Source organism: Podarcis erhardii (assembly GCF_964252035.2).
Source record: "Podarcis erhardii genome assembly, chromosome: 17".
NCBI lineage: Eukaryota > Metazoa > Chordata > Lepidosauria > Squamata > Lacertidae > Podarcis > Podarcis erhardii.
The window spans coordinates 4,315,757-4,333,469 of record NC_138515.1 but is presented as its reverse complement, the minus strand read 5'-3'; the positions used below and the strand labels follow the sequence as shown (position 1 = coordinate 4,333,469).

General features: G+C 46.6%; 2 protein-coding genes across 6 annotated transcripts in view; one reads left to right on the top strand and one right to left on the bottom strand.

Moving 5' to 3' along the window:
- Nucleotides 1–164: 164 nt before the first annotated feature.
- APEX2 (apurinic/apyrimidinic endodeoxyribonuclease 2) lies at nucleotides 165–9,482 on the bottom strand. Its single transcript, XM_081845256.1, has 6 exons — nucleotides 9,317–9,482; nucleotides 6,675–6,758; nucleotides 6,114–6,294; nucleotides 4,997–5,143; nucleotides 4,165–4,234; nucleotides 165–1,757 (listed from the first exon to the last, which is right to left on the bottom strand). The coding sequence occupies exons 1-6, from the start codon at nucleotides 9,435–9,437 to the stop codon at nucleotides 792–794; spliced, it is 1,569 nt and encodes a 522-aa protein (XP_081701382.1). The 5' UTR covers nucleotides 9,438–9,482; the 3' UTR covers nucleotides 165–791.
- Nucleotides 9,483–9,856: 374 nt separating this feature from the next.
- The window catches only part of PFKFB1 (6-phosphofructo-2-kinase/fructose-2,6-biphosphatase 1), a 22,232-nt gene continuing 14,375 nt past the window's right edge, over nucleotides 9,857–17,713 (top strand). The window contains exon 1 of one of the 5 annotated variants that reach the window (XM_081845260.1): nucleotides 9,857–10,404. In XM_081845260.1, coding sequence (XP_081701386.1) covers nucleotides 10,365–10,404 — 40 coding nt within the window. In that variant the 5' untranslated portion in view covers nucleotides 9,857–10,364. Of the gene's footprint in view, nucleotides 10,405–12,670; nucleotides 12,873–17,275; nucleotides 17,426–17,713 lie in introns of those variants that run through there. The other 4 variants (XM_081845259.1, XM_081845262.1, XM_081845258.1 and 1 more) reach the window with 4 other exon arrangements.

The following is a 17,713-nucleotide window of genomic DNA, read 5'->3' as shown; positions in this document are numbered from 1 at the left end:
CACAAATAAAAGGGAAGGTTGACAGCTATGATCAGGAGTGCCAAAACAGCACTGCCATTCCTCAGAATCAGAACCTTAACTCCTGTTCAGCATCACCCAACTCTCTTTTCAGAGAACATAAGAAATCCAACTTTCCCTGTTCCCACAGAGCAAACGCTTAGGGATTTTCTTTTTCAACATCTTTATTTTATCAAAAGTAAAAAAAATAAGATTCCCCCCTGCCTGAATAAGGATGAATCACCTCCCAGTAATTGCATCATTGTTATTACAGGGTTTTATGGGGAGGGCAATTAAGGGAAAAGAGCAACGTGCTGCAAGAGCACCATTTAAGAGCACCTCTCCACCCAATGTTAACTGCAGGTTTGGTGGGCATGAATCCAGAAAATGCTCATCACATGTCAGGGTAGTCTGCGTGCGGACTCCCAGAGCTTGTGTTAGTCCTAGCACATAAAACTGTTGATTTAATAATAAAACCAATTATTTATTCCTCTTTAAACAACGTTCCTATCTGCAGGGTCTGGCATCAAAGACCTCAAAACTCCCAACGTGCTCTGGTACAAAAGTACGTTTCTACTGGCACAGTCCAAAAAGATCCCATGGAAACTTGGGGCCTGACCTCTTTGACCCCCCTGGCAATAAGCCTAGGCCTCACTCTGTCACAGAGGCTGCCTTCCCCTCTCTTCTTAGGCAGTGAGACTTCCAGGATACTTTCCATTAGAAACCAACCCCTTCTTTTCCACTTAGGGGTCACTGTGCCTCTAACGTCCTCTCATTTCAGTTCTCCTCTCAATTCAAGGATTCCCCCGACTGGCCCACAGGAAGAAGTCACAGCGGGAGCGGGGATCTGACGGCTTCCCCAGAGGCCGGGCGCAGACGTAAAAGCGCCGCCCAGAGTTTGGTCCCGGCTTCTTCACTGTCCGCAGGACACAGGGCTCTCCATGTGCCTTGCAGTGAGGTGGGCGAGCAGGGCCTGGCAGCAGTGACTTCCACAGGGCAGTGGACTGGTTTGAACTGGAGGGGACTGAGCCTTTCCCACAACCCAGAGCTTCTCCATTGGCCATGCCCAGAGTGGGCTCCCCACCAGCAACTTCCTCCATCCCATGCTCATCAGCCATCCTTCCACAAGCGTCAAGAGGAGGTTCCACCCCAGAATCTTCTGCTGTCCTCGTTTTCATTACAGACTGATAGTTGGCACTGTTGGTGGTGGCCCTAGGCCTGCCATTTCCAGCTTTGAAGAAGCTTAACAAATCTCCTTGCCCCTTCTGTGGTGGACCCACCCGTCTCTTCTTGGAACCTCCTGCAACACTTGATTCCCTCCCGCCCCGTTTTTGCCCCCTCTCCTCTGGCAGGCTGGTCCGCTCCACTTTCACAAGGAAGCGGTTGAGCTTCTGCTGGGTGCCAGCAAACTCAGGCAGGAAGCGGGTGCAGAGAGGTGGGCAGCGGGGTGCCCCCAGGCAGATGCTTCTAAGCGCCACCCGCACAGGACAGTGGTCGGAGCCAAAGACGTCTGGCATGAGCTGAGCATCCTGCAGCTCTGACAATGCTAGTGCACGATCAGCCAGGATATAGTCAATGCGGGTGCCGTAGTTGAGCTGCCGGGACCCGGTTACGTTGCACCAGCAGGTGTAGGCGTCACTCTGACCAGGGTGCAGAAAACGGAACGTGTCGACAAAGCATTTCCCATCCTGGGAATCCTTGTCTGGCTCCCACAGGAAACTGTCCAGCCAGCGGCGCCCGGGATGCTCCTGAAAGGATTCCTGCAGGTGACAGTGGTGGAAGCGTTAAGTGCTATTATTATTAATAATAATAATAATAATAAATTATTTATACCCCGCCCTCCCCAGCCAAGACCGGGCTCAGAGCGGCTAACAACCAATAATAAAAACAAGTTGATTAAAATACAATTTTAAAAAGATTAAAATACAACATTAAAACATAAGGATGCAGCCTCTTCACAAATTAAGATTTCCATAGTGCTTTCAAATGCTGTCTATGCATTGGTTTCTTGTAACCCTTGCATCAAGGGATGCGGGTGGCGCTGAGGGTTAAACCACAGAGCCTAGGACTAGCCAATCAGAAGTTCGGCAGTTTGAACCCCCGCGACGGGGTGAGCTCCCGTTGCTCGGTCCCAGCTCCTGCCAACCTAGCAGTTCGAAAGCACGTCAAAGTGCAAGTAGATAAATAGGTACTGCTCTGGCGGGAAGGTAAACGGCGTTTCTGTGCGTTGCTCTGGTTTGCCACAAGCGGCTTAGTCATGCTGGCCACATGACCCGGAAGCTGTACGCCGGCTCCCTCGGCCAATAAAGCGAAATGAGCGCCGCAACCCCAGAGTCGGTCACAACTGGACCTACCTTTAATCCTTGCATCATCCTGAAACACAGGGACAACTAACCTGCAGCCCTGCAGACTCGCATCATCCCCAACAACGACTCACATCATCCCCAACTTTAGCCATGCCTATTTATTAATTTATTTAAAGTATGTATATACTGTTTTTCATCAGAAAATATCACAAATTGGTTTGCAAGTAAGACTATGTAAAACAAAAATTAAAGTGTACCCGAAGAAGCGTCTCCATCCCCAGCCAGATGGACGGGGTATAAATAATAAAATTATTATTTTTATTATTATTCTGTGATAAATGAAGCATCCAGCTCCACAACACAGAACTCCACTCGCTCAGTATCCAAAACTATTAAGCCAGTGCACTGTAATGGTTAGAGCAGGGATCAGCAAACATTTTCAGCAGGGGGCCAGTCCGCTTTCCCTCAGACCTTGTGGGGGGCCGAAATATATTTTGGGGGCGGAAATGAATGAATTCCTATGCCCCACAAATAACTCAGAGATGCATCTTAAATAAAAGGACACATTCTACTCATGTAAAAACACACTGATTCCCGGACTGTCCACAGGCTGGATTGAGAAGGCGATTGGGCCGGCTCCGGCTTCCAGGCCTTAGTTTGCCTACCCGTGGGTTAGAGTGTTGGACTATGACCTGGGAGACCAGGGTTTGAATCCCCACTCAGCCATGAAGCTCACCAGGAGACCTTGGGCCAGACACCACCTCTTAGCCTAACCTAACTCACAGGGTTGTTGTGAGGATGGAATGGGGAGGTGGAGAGCCACATACACCACCTTGAGCTCCTTGGAATAAAAGGTGGCATATAAATGCAATAAGTAAATAATACAGTAATAATAATAATAATAATAATAATAATAATAATAATTTATTTTTGGTACCCCGCCCATCTGGCTGGGTTTCCCCAGCCACTCTGGGCGGCTTCCAACAAAGATGAAAAATACACTGAAATGTCACATATTAAAAACTTCCCTGAACAGGGCTGCCTTCAGATGTCTTCTGAATGTCAGGTAGTTGTTTATCGCTTTGACATCTGATGGGAGGGCGTTCCACAGGGCGGGCGCCACTACCGAGAAGGCCCTCTGCCTGGTTCCCTGTAACTTGGCCTCTCACAGTGAGGGAACCGCCAGAAGGCCCTCAATGCTGGATCTCAGTGTCCGGGCTTAACGATGGGGGTGGAGTTACTCCTTCAGATATACTGGACCGAGGCCATTTAGGGCTTTAAAGGTCAGCACCAACACTTTGAATTGTGCTCAGAAACGTACTGGTAATGAATAATGAAGTACTGGTAATGAAGTAATGAATAAACAAAGTATTAACACATCTGTACCTCAAATCACCCTACAATGGCCCACATTCACCAACACTCACATACTCCCCACCTTCACAGCCTGGGGTGGGTGAGGGAATCTGTCTCACTGTTCCTCACCCTCAAAGCACAACCTTGCAGACTTCATGTTCCCAAAACACGTTGGGAAGGGCTGGGCTCAGTGGCAAAGCTTCTGCTTTGCATGCAGAAGGGTCCCAGGCTCAACCCCCAACATCTCAAGATAGGCTGGGCTGGGAAGGTCTCCGTCTGAATGCCCTCAGTCTGAAACCAGAGCCGCAGCCAGTCAGTGATGAAAATGCTGAGCCAGATGGACCAAGGATCTGACTCAAAGTAAGGCAGCTTCCTATGTGTCAGGACTCCCCACCCAACTGTGCATGCCTGTGAGAAACAGATGTCCTGCCGCTGCGGCAGCACTGCCAGGCCCTGTACTGTTAGAGAGTAAAGGCAGCTGCATGAAAGTGGGCAGATTGCTCACCAGATCTCCCGGGTCACAGTGGTCAATAGGCTTGTGTGCTGTGTTGATGTCCCCCAGGATGACCACATGGCTAGACGGAGAAAGGAAATGTGCATGAGTCGCAAGGCAAAGAGGCAAGACAGCGAGGTCCCATTCATCCCAACAGTCCTGACTCCATCGGAGAAGGTTGGTGGAGTGGAAGCTGGCTTGGACAGGGAAGGGATAACGGCTGAGGCAATGAAATATCATCAGCATCATTCATTTGGGCTCTTTGACTTTCTCAAGGTTCCTCACATGTATTTGCAGCAATTAAGGCACAGCTCAGTATTCTTCCAACATTGGAACGAGGATGGAGGCAGAGACAACAGTGGCTAGCCCCAGGGGTAGCTGATCTGCTGACTTCCAGCTATTGCTGGACTGCAACTCCCATCATCCCTCACCATTTGCCAGGCTGGCTGGAGCTGAAGGGAGATGGAGTTTCAATGACTTATTGAGGACACCACGTTGGCTACCTCTCTGGGGGATAGCCAATTGAGTTTGGGGCACTCATCTGTGTGCCCCAAACTTCACCAGGAGTTTCACAGCTTGGTCCTTTACAATAGTGCGATCTCATGAAAACTTAACTAGGGCATCCTTTGCATGCTTGCTCTGGAATAAGTAGTACTGAACTCAGTGGGGCTCACTGACGTGGCTCCCTCCAGCTGTTTTGCTCCACCAGTGTTGGCTGTGGCTGATGGGAGTCGGAGTCCAAAACACTGGAAGGGACTGGAGCACCAAAGGCTTGACTAGGGAGTAAGCCCCAGAATAAGCATGTCTAGGACTGGACTGAGCCAATGAGAGGAGTGACACATACCCTCCAGCTCTGAGAAGTGCTTCAGCCCGAGCTTGCAAGAGGTGATAGAAACGCAGCTTGAAGTCCCCACGCTCTGGTTTTTCAGGGTCTGCACGAGGGCAGTACACATTGATGACCGTCAGCGTGGTCTCCTGCTGTTCTGAAGTGCTGCAGTGAAAGGACAAAGCACATCATTGCTGTCACGCCTCAGTTACTAATGGCTCAAGCTCCCTGATTCATGGCTGGCTAGGACAGCTATAGACCCAAAGCCATTAACATCTTCACAACAAGTTTAGGCAATTCCACTATCAAGACTGAGGATGCTCAGGAAATTCCATGTGTTAAAATGGAACGAACACTCAGCAATCAGCAATTTGCTCCTAAAGCCAGGGTTGGAAACATTCTGCATACTTCTAAAAATATTTATGGCTGCAGTGGTGTCAGTGTGGCATTCATTCTGTCCCAGCACCTGCCAACTTAACAGTCTGAAAGCACACCAGCATGAGTAGATAAACAGGTACCGCTGCGGCAGGAAGGTAAACAGGGTTTTTGTGTGCTCTGCCACTTGTCACAGTGTCCTGTTGCGCCAGAAGCTATTTAGTCATGCTGGCCACATGACTCGGAAAGCTGTCTGTGGACAAACGCTGGCTCCCTCGGCCTGAAGTGAAATGACTGGACTTAACTGCCCAGGGGTCCTTCAACTTTACCTACCTCAATGTGTAACCCAGCATGTGATGCAAAATTGCAAAAATCTCAATTTTGCTACAAATTAAAAGGAAAGCATCTAGCCCTCTTAGCTGGCCAGGAAAATCTGAAAAATCCTGGAAACTTGTTCTCTCTTACACACACATTCTTTTCAACTCTCCTTGACAACAACCCTGTAAAGTTGCTATAATTATTATTGTTATTATTAGCCAGGATCACAAATGGAGAGTTGAGAGCAAGGTGACAGGCCCTGTAATAAATTTATCCTTGAGGGTTAGATCTGAGTTGGGCATTTCTTGGCTCACACTCTGAAGACCACAATTTTCTCGACTACAACCGCTGCCAGTTACCAAGCATTGTCATTGGCTCACAGCTCTGCCAATGGCAATAACAGGAACTTTTTGCAGACCCTCCCACCCCTTCCTGTTCCTACCAAATACGGTGACGGGTGATCACAGCCCGGCCCTCACTGTCCAATGCCTGTAGCTCCTCAGTTGTGAAGCCCTCTGTCTCTCCATAAGAACCAACTGCGCCATCGTGCTTAGCAAACAGCCCAGACAGGCCTTCTTCAGCTGCCTCTGGGGTGGCACTGACCTTACAGAACGTTGCAACACCTGGAAGACAAAGAGAGACTGAAAGTTTGTTCTGGGCTCTCAAAGTGGGCTATAAAGCTATCTATTTGATCCAAGATACAAGAGAAAGAAACAAATTGAAACCTCTGTACCTTACAGAGGTAAGGCACATCACTTTGTACATCACTTGGTGGGGTTTATAAAAAAAATCAAGTGGTATGCAAATTATATGCAACAGAAGAAAATAAATAATGGTGGTTTGATTGGCGGTAAAAAGCAGGGGATATTTTTCAGGCAGGGAGGCAAATCAATGCCATCTGAAAGTGACAGATGAAGTCACCACTTAAGACAGAGCTAAAGGAGTATGTTGAGACATTGGCAACCTGAGAGGTGGCTGATCCCCTTTGCTACTGTCCACTAACCTGAATAGCCATTGCGGGTGCGACTGAAGCTGAAATAAGAGTTATAGCCCTCCACTATTGCCAGTGGCTCCTCCAGCAGGTCCCCTGAGAACAAAACAGAATTTGGAAAGCCATCAGGCTGGAGACATGACACCAGAAAACCATTTTTTTTAAAAAAAATCACACTCTTAGCTGTCGTCGTCTTTTTTCCAACGTGCAAAAAGTTACAGGTTCACCCAGCAATGTGATCACAGCAATGCAGGTTCTCTCAGCAATGTAGCTTATCCAGATTTTTTTTGCAAGGGGGGGCAGGATTTTTAATGGATGTCTTCCACCAACACTGTAAAAGATTTGTCCCCTCCTCTCTTTTGACTCCTCACTCTCCCTTGCTTTGCTCCCAGAGCAGAGGTGGAGGAATCTGCAGCCACCCAGGTGTTGTTGGACTGCAACTCCCATCAGCCCTAGCCAGCCTAAATCAATGGTCAGGGATTAATGGAACTGTAGTCCAACCACATGGGAGGGCCACAGGCTCCTCATCCTAATCCTAGGCAAAGGGTACCCCTTTCCCAAATGTTTCTCTCAAGGAAGGAAATATATCTCACCATGTTGCATGACCCTTTGCCTCTCATCTGTAGTTAGCACTGCCTTTCCCACCTGTAAATGTTGGAGGGGTGTCAGACACATCTTTTTAACCCATTCTGCTACCTGTCCTACACCCAGTTTCAGGTTACAAAAACACAACTGTATGAGGAAAGTAGGGTCAATCTTGCTTTTGATAATGAAACTAGGAATCTCCACCATGACCCCTTGTGAGCTGGGGACAGGTGAAAAAAGGCACATGATTCTGCCTTACCCTAAAATACAATTTCTCTACTCTTCATGGATGGAGGAAAAAAATTATTGGGGGCTAATTCTACTTGTGAAGTTTATCTCACCTTATGCACTTGTAAGGTCCTTGGGGCAGGGACCCCATCTCTTTATCTGCCACAGACCCTGTGTTTTGTTTGTTTGCTTGTTTGCTGGACAATTCCAGTTGCTTCCTTGTAAGCCAGTGATGGGAATCCAGTGGCTGTAAATGCTGCTGGACTTCAAAGTCCCATCACCACTGACCTCTGGCTGTGCTACCTACCTGGGGCTGACGGGACTTGTAGCTTTTCTTATTTATTAAACTTATATACCACCCTTCACCTGAAGATCTCAGGGTAGTTAACAGCATAAAAACAAAGAACACATAATGTAACAGCAAATCATGTTACATATGAGGTAATTTTTACCTGTTTTACTATTTTAACTTTTGTAATTTTTAAAGTAGGGTTGTAAATTTGTCTTTACTGTTTTATCTTTTTCTGTAAATTGCTTGGAGGGTTGTTGGTTTTTTTTACAGTAAAGTGGTGTAGTAATTTCATGAAATAAATAAATAGAGGAAAAATTAAAAGCAATACCTCCTCCCGCACCCACAACTGAACAAGGGCAACACCGTTGTCTAGAGCAGGTACATCAGATTAATGAATTGTTTAAGATAGGAAAAATGGCTTTGCAGAACAAAAGTCTCAATTTACCAAAGACTTATTAGATACAAATATAAAAGTATTATAAAAAATGTACAAACTGCTGTTGGAGTGGGAAACTAAAGAAGAATTTGTAAAATCGAGCATTATTAGGTGGGCACAAGATGTGGCTCGCAATACTATGAATTATGGGAAAAGTTGTGGAAAGTAAATATGAATTTTATGGCATGTTATGCGATAAAAGAAAATATGATGAAAATGGCCCACAGATGGTATTTAGCACCCACCAGATTGGCAAAAATGTCTAATAAAGAAAAAGGTATATGTTGGAAGTGTAGTGAAATTGAGGGATCTTTTATTCACATGTGGTGGTCCTGTAAAATAATTAAGGAATATTTGGAAACTATATATAACGAATTAAAAAAGATATTTAAAAAAAGTTTCCCCAAAATACCCAAGATTTTTCTGAGAAAACGAAGATAAGGACTATAAGGAGGAATGGACGCTTATTGACTATTTCAAGAACCAGTATAGACAAATACAGAGATTAGCAGGTCTCGTGTAAATCCAGCAGAGTTGAAATTGACAAGAGTATTTAATAGATAACAAATTGGATGATTTAAAAGATGTGGATTACACGGAGTAGTAGAAAAGCAAAGGAACCAGGAAAAGCGTGGAAGGGAAGTCGTATGGTATATGTATACATGCTGTATTTGGTACCAAGTTGTAAATGGGACAGGCAGAGGGGAGGGAACGGGAAGGGGTTAAATATGCTCTCTGTTCCTGTTTTTGAAAATGCAAATTTTTATTTTTACCTTGAAATAGAGCAGTCTTTCCCAACCTCGTGGGGGAGGTCCTCCCACATGTCGTTGGACTACAACTCCCATCATCCCTAGCTAGCAGGGCCAGCGGACAGGGATGATGGGAGCTGTAGTCCAACAACAGATGGAGGCTCCCCCCCCCCATCTAGTCTGGAGGAACACGCGTTTTCCATCAATGGTTCACGTCAGAACTGCCTCCCCCCCCCGCCATGACATGACATAAACCTTTACAAGGCAACCGGCGCCAACTAAGCCGGTTCTGGGCCCTACACGTTCGCCCCCTGCCCTGGACTGCTTATGCACGTGTGAACGCGTGTTCCTCGCCTCGACTCACGGGTGACCTTGGTCTCTTGCAGGCAAACGACATCCGCCCCCAGGGAGTCCAGGAGCGGCCTCAACCCCGCGGGTCCTAACCCAGCCCGGAGCCCGTTGACGTTCCAGCTCGCCAGCCTCATCCCCGCCTCAGGGGCGAGGAAAGCGACCGGAAGACTCTGAGGAACGTCATTTCCGGCCGCCAAGGCGAGGCGTTTGAAAAAGCAAGCAGGGCCTCACTTCCGGTTTAGAACGGAAACGCCCGTTGCCAGGGAGGGGGAGGATTAGGAAACGGCCTTCCAATAAAAACAAGCTGTCGTCATTACTATTATTATATTATATTATATCCCCTCCTTTTTAAGTTGTTGTTGTTTATTAAATTTAATTATTGCCCTTCATCCGAGGTTCACAGGGCGGCTTAATAACACGTTAATAACAAAACCCTCTCCCCGCACAGTATTATTATTCAATATTTGCATCCTGCTCACAAGCAAATGTTGAGCTCCAAAGCGGCTCACAAAAATTACAACGCAGCAAACGTCGCTGTACTGCTCGCCTTTTCGCAGTGACAGCAAAAGAGGGTTGCTTGGCTCCTCCTCGGGTGTTGGAAGAGGCCACGGAATTGATTTTCAGCGTGTTCCTTTTCAAAATAAAGAGACTTGTGCCAAGAGCCGCCCCGAAGCTGAAGTTTCACCAGAGAAAACATAAAAGGCTCTTTCCCCTTTCTGGCTAGCAGAGAGTATTGGGAAACAAAGAACCGCCTCTCCCTTCTGCAGTAAAAAAAGAAAGATAGAAATAGAGCCAGCCAAATAATTGCCTAATAACCAGATTAGCATGATTTGATTCATGAAGTTATTGTCCTAAATGGGATATCATCAGGCTATTCACTGATAAGCAATCCCCAAAGTATTTGCAAAAGAAGTAACCATGGTGGCGTGGTTCAGACGGTCCAGAGAATTTTGCTATGTCGAGAAACTTGCATCTTTACACCACGGATGGCTGGATCATTCATCCTTCTGTTACGCAGCCCCTGAGGCCAACACCATGAAAATGAAGGAGTTTAAGGCTCCATGCAAGCCACATGTTTTGACTCTGGTTTTCTAATTTCAGGTACATTCAGGAGCAGGTTATCATTACCCAACTCTGTAAGGAGTGCACTCTGTACATGCTCATAAGAACATGGTTTAATTGGGTAGTGCAGCTAGCGCTGAACCTTGACACCACACTCCAGTGCAGCGTTTCTCAACCAGGGGCCATATGGCCCCCCTGAGGCCTCCAGGATATTTCAAGGGGGCCACAGGTGCAATTATATAATTATAAAAAATTATAAATAAAATATGTTCTGTTTACAAACAAAATAGCTACCTTTCTACTGGTAGGACAGGGGGCCACATGAGGAAAACAAGGCTGGAAGGGAGCCATGGTCAGAAAAAGGTTGAGAAACACTGCTCTAGGGTCCCCAAATGACTGCACACAGAGTGGCAGCGGAATCAGCACCTGGGCCAGTATGGGCATGCCAGGATGCACTGGTACAGCCGCTGGTTGGCACAGCATCTTAAAAAACAATAACATAGGAGCTGGCTGGTTGACCAAACATGTAAAGGTAAAGGTACCCCTGCCCGTACGGGCCAGTCGTGTCCGACTCTGGGGTTGTGCGCCCATCTCACTTAAGAGGCCAGGGGCCAGCGCTGTCCGGAGACACTTCCGGGTCACATGGCCAGCGTGACAAAGCTGCATCTGGCGAGCCAGCACAGCACACGGAAACGCCGTTTACCTTCCCGCCAGTAAGCGGTCCCTATTTATCTACTTGCACCCGGGGGTGCTTTCGAACTGCTAGGTTGGCAGGCGCTGGGACCGAGCAACGGGAGCGCACCCCGCTGCGGGGATTCGAACCGCCGGCCTTTCGATTGGCAAGCCCTAGGCGCTGAGGCTTTTACCCACAGCGCCACCCGCGTCCCTGACCAAACATGTACATAGTTACAAATGCTCTAGTTTTTAGTATTATTTGTCATTTAAAATGCTGCCTTTTCCACAACAAAATGGTGCTATATTCCTGAGTAAATGTGCTTAGTATGAGGACTGTAGAAGCAAACTTTCATTTTGTTTGGGTAGTTTTGACGGAGCTATGATTTACCGTATTTTTTGCTCTATAAGACTCACTTTTCCCCTCCTAAAAAGTAAGGGGAAATGTGTGTGGGTCTTATGGGGTGAATGCAGGCTGCACAGCTATCAGAGAAGCCAGAACAGCAAGAGGGATTGCTACTTTCACTGCACAGGGACCCCTTTTGCTGTTCTGGCTTCTGAGATTCAGAATATTTTTTTTCTTGTTTTCCTCCTCCAAAAACTAGGTGCGTCTTGTGGTCTGGTGTGTCTTATAGAGCGAAAAATACGGTAACTGAGTTTTAACATGAGAAACTGCACATGATCCATGTTTTCTCTCTGTGTGTGTTTTTTTTAATCAGGGTTGGCAACTTAGTTTTGGACTGAATTGGATGGGGGCAGCAATACTTGGGGAAGGAAGCGTTAAAAGTTGTCCCCCTTGCTGCTTCCCTGCTCAAAATCACCCCACTTCCCCAAGCTGCTATAAATTTTCCTTGGGTAAAAAGGCACTTACAATACATACCTATATTTCCTCTCTAGTCGGGCTAATTTCTGTTTCAGGATGGCTGGGAGGGAATTCCAGCTGGGGAAAATGCTTAGATCCCTTCTATATACAGTGGTGCCCCGCAAGACGAATGCCTAGCAAGACGAAAAACTCGCTAGATGAAAGAGTTTTCCGTTTTTTGAGTCGTTCCGCAAGACGAATTTCCCTATGGGCTTGCTTCGCAAGACAAAACGTCTTGCGAGTTCTTGCGAGTTTGTTTCCTTTTTCTTAAAGCCACTAAGCCGCTAATAGCCGTGCTTCGCAAGACGAAAAAACCGCAAGACAAGGAGACTCGCGGAACGGATTAATTTCATCTTGCGAGGCACCACTGTACTTCCCAACACCCCTACCCCCAGCTACTTTAAGATGATAAAACAGTAACAATCAAAATCAGTAGATTCAATCAACTGTAGTTTGGCCCTGACACTCAGTTCTGAAATAAATAACATCTGGCAGCCCTAACAACAAGCACGAGGCTCTTATCGAAATCCGGACATTTCCCAGATATGGAGGAGGCTGCATGTTTGCATGAAAGATCCCTGATTGCCTAAGCTACATAAAACAGCTGCAATTATTTTAATCAACTCTCAGTCCTAAAAGATTGCCTGCAGCACACACACTCCTGCTCTTCTCTGAGCCAGGCCATGGTCTTGTCTCATACTCCCAAGCCTTGTCTCCTCCTCCTCCTCCTCCTTCCTCCAGCTGCAGGGATAATATTAGTGCTGACCTTTCTGTCAAGGCCACATGGCTTCTTGTGGAAAGACTCCCCGGATTGTTTTGCCTCTGGCTGAGCAGCTGCTATGAATGACACCCCAGCAGCACGAAACTTGACCCCGAGGGAAATCCTCCTTGCTGTAGTGACCCCCAATGCCACGGCTCCTAGAAGATAAGGGAGACCGATCAGCAATGGAGGAAAAACCTGCCAAAATCCCAGGTAGGGCATGTCCCAGTCGGCAGTCAGGATGACGGAGTTCTAAGAAGATGTTGGGTGGGTGTCTAAGCAGTTCAAGAATAGCCAGAATGTCCTCTAACTGTCCATTCCTTAGGGGCTCAAGCATGGCAAACCTGCAGTGATCCTTTATTTCTAGTGTGGGAAAATGGGGAGTTCTTAACCCTGGTGGGAGTTGTCCAATGTTCTGGGAAACTGCCTGGTTCCCTTCCTTTTCTCTTCTGTCCTTGCTGTTAACCCCCATCAAAGCCCACAGTGTTTATCCTTGAGTTGCATAAGGCATATTGTATTTCCTGGCCTAGCACACATGCAAGCTACAGCAGGCTGGAGAGAGTTGTCTGCACATCTTGCTGAAATGCTGCCCAAGCACGGGCTATAAGCCTGCGGAGAATTTGCTAAGCTGCGTGAAGCAATGCGTAACCTGTGTTGAAATGGGCATGCTCAAAATGATCATCCCCGTGTGGAACACAGGAGTCCAATAAACTCTGGATGCTGTGTTGTCAATGTATTTATTTGAATGCACAGCCTGCTTCATCCCCAAAGAGCTTGTGCTCACTCTGGTGAATGTCTGCTTTCGCTTTGCCCATTTTTACTTTTGCCATGTGGCCATCTAGTGGAAAATATTCTGTGAGAATCTGCAGCTTGTTGTTAGCGATTTAGGGTACACAATCCCCTGGGATATTATTCTTGCACAAGCCCTGGTTGTATCCACACCATACAGTTAAACAACTCTTACATTACTTTAACAGTCGTGGGGAATTCTGGGAACCGTAGTCAGTAGAACATGCTGGGAATTGTATGGTGTCAATGTGACCATCAGTGGATTGTTTTCTCTGTTCCTGATGGGTCTTCTCTGTAACTTTTTGCCCACATTCCTTCCTTCCCTGCCAACGGTGGGATTAAGTAAAATTTAATCTATGCATTTAAAACTTGAATTATTTCAGATGACGTTCTTAATGAAGTCAGAAGCAAAACAACAACAAAACATACTAATGTGTTATTTAAGGTTAAACACTGGGCTGTTTTACTGGGGATTTTACTTTCTTTTTTGGAGGAGTTTTTCATGTTTTGCAAAATGTCAGCTGTGTTAATTATCTTGCTGCACTTTGATCTCATGTCAACTCTTCTAGAAGTCGTCTTCTGTTTATCTCTCATTGTCCCTAGGAAACGTTAGCAAAACAATATACACTTGATGAAGCCAATTAGAGCAAAAAAAGCAAACAATGGTAGATAAGGTTATTCTTTGTAGCTTGGGTCCAGGTGCCCTGTATCCACTGAGGGCCCTTGGAAATCTACAACTGCACTTTTTAAAATAAAAAAACCTTTCCCATACATTATAGCTTTTAGTTGATCCCCAGGTGCTTAGCAAATTTAGAACTCTCAACAGAATAGAGAAGGTCGGCTTCTCCCCCACCCCACCCCGTCCTATGAGTTTATGGCTGCTTCTAATTGTTTCTCAAGAGGTACCATTTGAAAACCACTTCTTAGAATTCTCCACAACAACCTTGCTCAACCTTGGGTAGATGTTGCTGGACTTTACACTCCCATCATCCTTGACTGTTGCCCCTGCTGGGAGTTGTAGTCCAACAACATCTGGGAACCCAAGGTTGAGAAAGGCTGCTCTACAGTGCCACCTAGTGTAAGCCTCCAGCTCTAGTATGTACCCCTGCCTTTCAATAAACCAGCAAGGTGTCCACAGTAAACCTCACCAGGAATTGAAAACTTTCCACTTTGCCCCAGAATCCGGCACTTTGGCATGGGTCCATGGCATACGCCTTCCTGGGTCGAGCATTCAAGCTGACTCTGACGCTGGCTCCAGTACTGATTCAATGTCATCCATTTGACAGAATTACAAGCCTGGTAGATGAAGGGAACACAGTGGATGTAGCCTACCTTGATTTCAGCAAGGCATTTGACAAGGTGCCCCATGATATTCTTGTAAAGAAGCTGGTAAAATGCGGTCTTGACTATGCTACCACTCAGTGGATTTGTAACTGGCTGACTGACCGAACCCAAAATGTGCTCATCAATGGTTCCTCTTCATCCTGGAGAAGAGTGACTAGTGGGGTGCCACAGGGCCCGGGTCTTGGGCCCGGTCTTATTCAACATCTTTATCAACGACTTGGATGATGGACTCAAGGGCATCCTGATCAGATTTGCAGATGACACCAAACTGGGAGGGGTGGCTAACATTCCAGAGGACAGGATCACACTTCAAAACAACCTTGACAGATTAGAGAACTGGGCTAAAACAAACAAGATGAATTTTAACAGGGAGAAATGTAAAGTATTGCACTTGGGCAAAAAAAATGAGAGGCACAAATACAAGATGGGTGACACCTGGCTTGAGAGCAGTACATGTGAAAAGGATCTAGGAGTCTTGGTTGACCACAAACTTGACATGAGCCAACAATGCAATTCTGGGCTGCATCAATAGGAGTATAGCATCTAGATCAAGGGAAGTAATAGTGCCACTGTATTCTGCTCTGGTCAGACCTCACCTGGAGTACTGTGTCCAGTTCTGGGCACCACAGTTCAAGAAGGACACTGACAAACTGGAACGTGTCCAGAGGAGGGCAACCAAAATGGTCAAAGGCCTGGAAACGATGCCTTATGAGGAACGGCTAAGGGAGCTGGGCATGTTTAGCCTGGAGAAGAGGAGGTTAAGGGGTGATATGATAGCCATGCTCAAATATATAAAAGGATGTCACATAGAGGAGGGAGAAAGGTTGTTTTCTGCTGCTCCAGAGAAGCGGACACGGAGCAATGGTTCCAAACTACAAGAAAAAAGATTCCACCTAAACATTAGGAGAAACTTCCTGACAGTGAGAGCTGTTCGACAGTGGAATTTGCTGCCAAGGAGTGTGGTGGAGTCTCCTTCTTTGGAGGTCTTTAAGCAGAGGCTTGACAACCATATGTCAGGAGTGCTCTGATGGTGTTTCCTGCTTGGCAGGGGGTTGGACTCGATGGCCCTTGTGGTCTCTTCCAACTCTATGATTCTATGATTCTCCCCACCCTCACTGAACTTAAGCCCTGCACTTTAAAAAGCCAGAAAACAAGTTAGTTGGTGCTGTGTTGCTGTTAGCATGGTCAGGTTTGTCCTTTAAGAGGAATTGGATGTGGTGGGGTCTTTGGAAATCTGCATGGTTGAGATTGCACCAACAGGCAACACAGAATTGATTCCACCACTTGTGCACAAGCCTGAAGTTCTCTGCTTTTATTTACTTATTTATTTAGAAAACCAAGCCTCTAATCCAAGGTTTGTCAAACTTGGGTCTCCAGCTGATGTTGGACTACAACTCCCGTCATCCCTGACCACTGGTCCTTCTAACTATGAATGATGGAAGTTGTAGTCCAACAACAGCTGGAGACCCAAGTTTGACAAACACTGCTGTAGTCTATACAGCTGTAAAGGAAAATAGGTTGGCAAGTTTTCCTCAAAACATAGGAAACTGATAAAGATTTCATTTACTGGACGGGGAGGCTGGGATTTAATGTAATGACCACTATTCATAGTCCTCTGTTTCTTGTTTCTTCCTGTTTCATAATTTGTCATTTAAACAGAATTTTAATTCAAAATTTACAAAAGAAAACTGTCACTAAATTATGCAAACTCGCACATTTTAAAAAGTTATTCTATTTGTGGGAATTCTGGGAGGAATTCAAGGTAGTGCTATGGGAATTGTTCCTTCAGCGCAAGTATTTCAACTTGCCAGACAGAACCAGCCCCATTCCCTCTTGGGCTGCTCTGGGGGTTCTCCCAGCCCCCACAGAACCACTTTGGGGGGCATAGGAAGAAAACGGGGAAACCCTGTTATGTTAGCAAAAGTCCTTGCATAAGCTTCTATTAGCAGGACACCCTAGTTCAGGCTTCCTCAACTACAATTCCCATCATCCCTGACCACTGCTCCTGCTAGCTAAAGATCATGGGAGTTGTAGGCCAAAAACTTCTGGAGGGCCGAGGTTGAGGAAGCCTGCCCTAGTTGCATAGTGCCCTGGATCCATCCCTAAGGACAAAATTCCATAATGGTATTAGCTAACCACTCTGTAAAACTGGAATTGGGATATGGGGTCTCTGACCTTGGGAGGTGTCAGTTCTTACATCGCGTCAGTTCAGAAGAAAAGAATGGATCAGGAAGGCAGGGGAAAGGCATTGTTGGGGGGCGGGGAGGCAGGAGGTTTCCATTTCTAGATGGCACCCGCTCCCTCGACTAGCAAATGTTAAGAACAGCAAGGAACTTTCTCCCCAATAGTAAAGTGAGCTTGGTCAGACGTTATCTCCAAGTTATCTGTAGTGTACACAGCGGTGGGAGTTCAATGGCCAAACTGTCCTACACTGAACCTATTTCGCTTGCATACACAAACACACACATGACAATCAGTAATCTGGAGCCTCCGGCAAGAGCCAGACAGTCCAGTTTTGGAGAACAAGTAGGCGATCAGCAGGATGTCTGGAGCGTTTGGGGAGCTCACTCAGACGCCTTTGCAGAAAGTATGGATTCCCCGCACCAGCAAACGCCTGCAGCAACGCAGGGGATGTGAGTTGGGCTCTGTTCTGCTCCGATGTGGGTTCTTTCTCCCCGAAGAAGGCCAGATCTATTTTATTCAGCACCAGGCTGGAGGAATTAGCTTGATTGAGGAACAGCCTTTTAACTTGAGGGAAATGTAGACGGGGCAATATTTGTATTTAACGAATGGGCTGACCTCAGCCCAACTTCTGGTGAAGAAGAGACCCTGGCTGTGTACACACCACACCTTTAAAGCACATGACTTGAATCATGGGAACTGTAGTTTGCTAAAGGTGCTGAGAATTGTAGCTCTGTGCA

Coding starts and splice junctions, on each gene's coding strand:
- APEX2 (XM_081845256.1), bottom strand. CDS start 9,437: ATGAGGCTGGCGAGCTGGAACGTCAACGGGCTCCGGGCTGGGTTAGGA. Junction 6,759..9,316: donor GCAAGAGACCAAGGTCACCC/GTGAGTCGAGGC, acceptor TTTTGTTCTCAG/GGGACCTGCTGGAGGAGCCA. Junction 5,144..6,113: donor ATCACCCGTCACCGTATTTG/GTAGGAACAGGA, acceptor CTTTCACTGCAG/CACTTCAGAACAGCAGGAGA.